The following is a 6,008-nucleotide window of genomic DNA, read 5'->3' on the forward strand; positions in this document are numbered from 1 at the left end:
TGGCGGGAAAAAAATTGTACATTTCAAATAGATACCTCAAAGACTCATATATGCTTTTCTTAGCATGGTGAGATTGAAGATTCATTTTAAATAGGTCAATCGACACCTGCCATACACATTTTTCATAGCATGGTGGGATGACCCAGCTCCCCAAAATTCCCCTAAACAGGGGAGGCGTGAGGGTGTTGCCGAAATTCAAAGCAAATAGAGAACTTGAGCTTTAATGGAAGGACCACATGGAACAGAACTTGAACTAACAGGGAGCTGAATTTATATGTAAGGAATAGAACCTAACATCTAAAACAAGACCTCTAATTTACAAAATAAATTAGACATGCAAACAGAGACTTCGCAGTGGGCAAACTTCAAAGCAAATGTATAAAACTCTTAACAATCATCATTAGTCACTTATGAATGGCATTTGTTAATGTACAACACTCATACTTGTGAAAGGGAGTATGATAGTTGTAATGAACATGGTGATGTGTTCATGAACGAATTATGAAGGCTGTGTAATGAATGTTGTGGTATTCCTACAGTCGACACTAATTAACTTGCAAGCGAATACATTAGCAGCTTACAGGCAATGTTAACTAACAACAAGCAAACACACTAAGCCTTTGCAAGCCATGACGATCAGCATACAATAAATGTGGTGAGTCCCTTGCAGATACTGATGAGGGGTTGTGACAAAGGAGATACCCTACTTGCAATCAATATGCAATAAATGTGATGAATTCCCTATAGGCACCGATAGAAGAATTGTGATACATACAACATATCTCCTATAAACAATATGATTCCTTTCAAGCAGATTCATCATCGCGGCATACGATGAATACAAACGTCCACTGATGGTTCACTCACAGAAGAGAATCAAAAACTGTCATGCGCACAATAAATCACGTAAAGGCGTTAACGGGCAATAGGCAATGAATGTAGAAATGTCTTGCAATCGACATCAAAAGTACAAGTGAATATCCTTAGCCTTGCAAACATATATACCAAGTCCCTAAGTAATATTGCAAGCTGCATATGAATGATGGCAATTGATATTAATGTTTGCTTAAGTCATGTAAGAAAATACAATAATCATTACAAGCAGCAACAATTGATATATTACAAGGATTCCCCCACACGCAACTTCAATCAAACAACATATCCTCTTGCAAATGTGCCCAATGGAGGGCATAATGAATGCAAATGCTCGCTAGTGATTACAAGAGATTCTCCATATTCACAATAATATACTTACAGGTGGTGATTAGTAGGAGGCAATGAATGTTGCAATACTCCTACAGTCAACAAACATCAAATAGAAAATAAATATATTGATCCCTTTCAAGCAAAATGTGATCGATTGGCGACAAATGCACATGCTTACGGGCCATTGTAGGAGACTCTTCATACACTCTAGATGTCATATACGAGCAAAATGCCAAATTGCTACAGAAAATGCAAGCTCTTACGAGTCGCTATAGGAAACTCGTCGTACATACAACACACTATCTAGAAGGTGATATGAAAGAATTGTAGTGAATGCAAGCGTCCATGAATCATCGCAGGAGACTTGTTGGTGCACGACAATAAATCAGCAAATGGTCTGTAGCGCAGCAGCGCCACACCACCAATTCCGCAACATCCATACAAGTGGATAGAAGGTATCTATAGGCTTCCAAATGAAACCCAATGCATCTTTCAATAACAGTCATTTGTGCAAGTCGAATGTTGCAAAAACACCCTTATGTATTGAAATGCGCACTGACGCATTCATGTCATGTGCATACATATTGCAACTAAATGCTTGCATGGGCCCCGACGAGCATGCCATGGTACGCATGTGACGTCTGAGGATGCTGCACGGGTCAAGAAATGAATCTAAGTTCGAGCTCTATCATTCTATGTGAATAGATAGTAGTCGACACGTCTCATACTATCAAATAAATATACGGTCACACTATTGACCAAGATATTTATTTTATATATTCATATTAGGTCTTCAAGATCTATAATAAAGAAAAGTCACTCATAAACACATAAATCTTACAACGAATCTGATCCTCTGTTGGCAAGATGACATAGTCGACAAGGTTCAATCAATAAAATGAAATGACCGATGAAAATCCCGATGATGGTTGTATTGATAGAAAATCTCAATCGGACGAGACCCCAAGTATTTAAAGATGCCTCTCAAATGCCCATAAAAATACAAAAAAAAAAAAAACATCAAAAGCTTGCAATATTAAAAATTGAAATTAACCATGAATTGCTTAAAGTAAAATCCATCAACTCTCCGCAACTATTTGTTGAGTTGGACAAATTTGAAAATTATTCCACCTCATAAAGAGCCAATGTATTGTCGAGAATATCATCGGGATTCATTCTCCAACAGTCTCTTGCTAGTAAGAACGTGGCACGTGTTCTTTAGCCGTTGATTTTGCCATCAAATGACACCATAAGTAAATGGTTATGACTGGGTCAATCCAATAATTTGGTGGGTTGGGTTCATGTCTAAATTTTTGACCCATTTACAAAATCGGGTCTAGTTCGGGTCAGCTGAATTGGACTCTGGTCAATTCTGAGTTCGACCCAAACCTGACTCGAATACCCATTTTGACAACCTTACCATCAGATATCACATTTCCTGAAATTAATTTGAGCAAAGGTTATCATTTCGGATGAATTAGAGTTGTTCCAAAATAATATAATGATTTTGTACCAAATAGAAAAATCATTTTTTCATTATTCTTCATTCTTATGGTTAATCTAGTTATACACTTAGAAGAAGTCAAATTAGATTGTCCTGTTCAATATAGATGAATGTACCTATTTGAAAGGTAACTTGTAATTTTATGTCACTTGTTAGTTAAATCTCACAAAAAAACTAATGAAGAGTTTTCATTAATTACAAATTCTTCTTAGGCTTAAAGAACTAAGTCAGCTACAAAGCACAACCAGAGGGGTCAATAGCAGAGGGTTTTATTGTTAACGAAGGCATTTCTTTTTGTTCTAAATATTTGGAGGGGTAAAGTCAAAGTATGAGCTCAATTTCAGAATTAATAGAGAATAATGTTGTATTTAAGTTTTCTAGTGGTGGAATTCCTCTTGGAAAGGTTATGTCATTTGTGCTTGATGATAAATCGCTAGTCCAATCTCACAGATATGCCCTCCGTCATTATAATAATTTGACATCTTATATGAATTGTTTCAAACTTAAAATCATGTTGTTAATAGTATAGAGATCGAATATTTCAATTTCTATGGTAAATTCAATGATATCATTGAGATCAACTATTCTAACATATTTAGAGTGGTCTTATTCAAGTGTGATTGACTAACATTAACACAATTGGTATTAAGGAAGATCAATTTGGTTACCCTTTGGTGAACTTCTCACGTCTTCTTCATACCAGAGATAAATTGGAACATGATCCATTTGTCATCTCTTCGCAAGTAGAGTCTGTCTTCTATGTTCAAGATCCCAAACTTACAAATTAGAATTTTATTATTAGCCTAAAATCTAGTATTGCTAATAGCAATCAAATGTAAGTTTGCACTCATTTACTGTATTCTTTTTACTCTTTTTTTTTATAGAATTCATTGTTTGTACTCTTTTAAGACTTTTAAGTACTGATCCAGCCATACAAAAACTTTAAATTTTAATGTTTTTAATCTATTTTTTTCACTCTTTTTATATTTTTTACTCTTTCATTATTTGTATTACTAAGCTTTACATTTGCAGGACATGACAGGAGGGAGTATATTCAAACGGGCCAAGATCATATGCAGAGGCGAATCTAGTAAGGGGGAAAGTAGTAGGGCATCTGAAACACCCCCTACTCCAGTCCACTTGAATACACAGGAGGAAAATAAGTGTGGTGGCTCACAGCAACCCCCAGGTCACTCATATCATTGGCAAGCTCGTAATTCAGATGACGGAATATGGCTTATAGGTATGACATTCTTATTTATTTTAAGAAGTTTAACTTGCACTATAAAATACAAATAATTATGTTGATTGTGTATATTTTATATAGATGAAGAAGGTGCCCCTATACGACGAAGGGGGAGGACCACATGCGTTGATATACATAATATGCCTCCAGGAACACGTGTTTATATTGAGGTAAACGGGAATAATATCCCATGCAATAAACCAGAGTCCATCCTCTTGGGATCATATTTGAGTTTTATTGCTAGAGATCCTATATTTGCACCAATATCATTTCTAGATTGGAGTGATAAAGGTATGAAGCTCTTCAAGAAGAGAATGTTGGCTAAAGTGCTGGTAAGTAAAATCTTATTTAAAATGACTACTAATTGTTTATGTTGCTAATAATAATATACTTTTTTACATTGTAGTCCAAATTCGAGTTTCCTGTGCATATGCGTCATTGGATTCTTCAATCCCTTGATCTAAAGTGGAGTAATCATAAGATGACTTTGAAGTCCAAGTATTGGGATAACAGGCCCATCGAGAAGATTATGGAATCTGTCCCAGACGGTGTAGATGCAGCACAATGGTGTCAACTTGTTGTTCAATGGTCAGAACTAGAAGAACAGGTCAGTATTATGACTAAGTTTAGTTGTTGGTATTTTAAGATCAAGTATTTTGAAGTTAACTTCATCAGTTGTCACAGGAGAGGGCTATAAAAAATGCTGCTAATGAAAAAAAAATCAAGCTTGTTGTCACATAATAGAGTATGTGAGTTCGGTTTGCAAGCAATATGAATTTAAATTTGTATGATGTTTTTATTCATACTTTATAAGTAATTGTTGTAACATAAAATTTGTTATTGTAGTCTATCAATGATATATTGCAATTATAGAGGATTAACATAATACATAAAGATGAAACCCGGTCATTTGAAGATGTTAAGTAGAGATGAATAATTTAACTTTAATTGTTTGTATTTTTTATAATCATAGTTCATTCCTTTATCTCTATGCATGACAAAATGTACTAAAATATAGATACAACCTTGCGAGCTCTGTGCTGAGGAAGGGTTTACACCCGAGGATAATGTAGAGGCAAATGAGACGGTATTCAATATGGTTAGGGGATCTGAACACCATGGAAGAGTTCGACCGCAAGGGGTTGAATCGGTTGATGTCATTCAAACCCGATATTTTCCTCAAAGCACCACCGAGGGAGGTAGTGGTAGTGGAAGCCTAAGTAATTTAGATCAAATAGAAAATCTCAGAGAGGAGGTCCTCTTACTACGGGCTGAGACGAGAGACTTTATTCGTCAATTTCAAATGCAACGCACACTGCCAGGAAGCTTGCAAATGGTATGTAATTCACATTTTAATGTTAGTTATTCAAATATTAGCTATTCATAGTTTTTTTTAATTATTGACAGGGAGACAATGAAAATCCATCTGATGACTGACGTTATAGAAGTAATATTCATATTATTGTAGCTTTGAATATCAACTGTAATATTTTTACAGTCTTCAAGTACCTGACATCTATGCTGTTTCAAACTATCTGGAAGTTCTAAGTTTTATAGTTATTGCATTCATGTCTCTCTTCCTTTTATTAAATTGAAATAATGAAGGACTCTATCCAAGGTAGAAATGAATCCTTCAAATCACTATGAGCTCAATCTTTGATGTAGAAGAAGGAATCATATGCTATGAATGATGGGCTTCATAAACAATATGAGATCATTGTATTGAGTTTTGCATGTCTAAATTGGCAGTTCATTGTATGAGTTTTAAGGGGTTGGAGAAGTTTATACCCATCAAAATGAATTGTATTAAAATGCTCATGCTAAATTGATTTATGCCAAATAAATATTTGTTGATATAATCATACTCAATAAGTGAAAATGTCATTGTAAAATGGTAATAGATAAGAGAAATTTTTTTTAAAAAATTATCTATAACATTTGCGGAGGTTAAAACTATCATGATTTTGAGGCTTTAGCGGCGGTTTAACTGTTACTATTCTTATAGATTAGCGGTGGTTAAAACCACCATTAAATGTACAATATAGTAGCGGT

At 34.9% G+C, this 6,008-nt stretch overlaps 1 protein-coding gene across 1 annotated transcript in view; it reads left to right on the forward strand.

The window, feature by feature from the left end:
* The window catches only part of LOC110105475, a 13,600-nt gene extending 8,071 nt beyond the window's left edge, over positions 1-5,529 (forward strand). The window contains exons 2-6 of the mRNA XM_020835005.1: positions 3,743-3,953; positions 4,038-4,288; positions 4,363-4,563; positions 4,975-5,292; positions 5,364-5,529. Of these exons, the coding sequence (XP_020690664.1) occupies positions 3,746-3,953; positions 4,038-4,288; positions 4,363-4,563; positions 4,975-5,292; positions 5,364-5,393 (1,008 nt within the window). The 5' untranslated portion in view covers positions 3,743-3,745 and the 3' untranslated portion in view covers positions 5,394-5,529. The remainder of the gene's footprint in view (positions 1-3,742; positions 3,954-4,037; positions 4,289-4,362; positions 4,564-4,974; positions 5,293-5,363) is intronic.
* The last annotated feature ends 479 nt before the right edge of the window (positions 5,530-6,008 follow it).

This window comes from Dendrobium catenatum, unplaced genomic scaffold (assembly GCF_001605985.2).
Source record: "Dendrobium catenatum unplaced genomic scaffold, ASM160598v2 fragScaff_scaffold_621, whole genome shotgun sequence".
NCBI lineage: Eukaryota > Viridiplantae > Streptophyta > Magnoliopsida > Asparagales > Orchidaceae > Dendrobium > Dendrobium catenatum.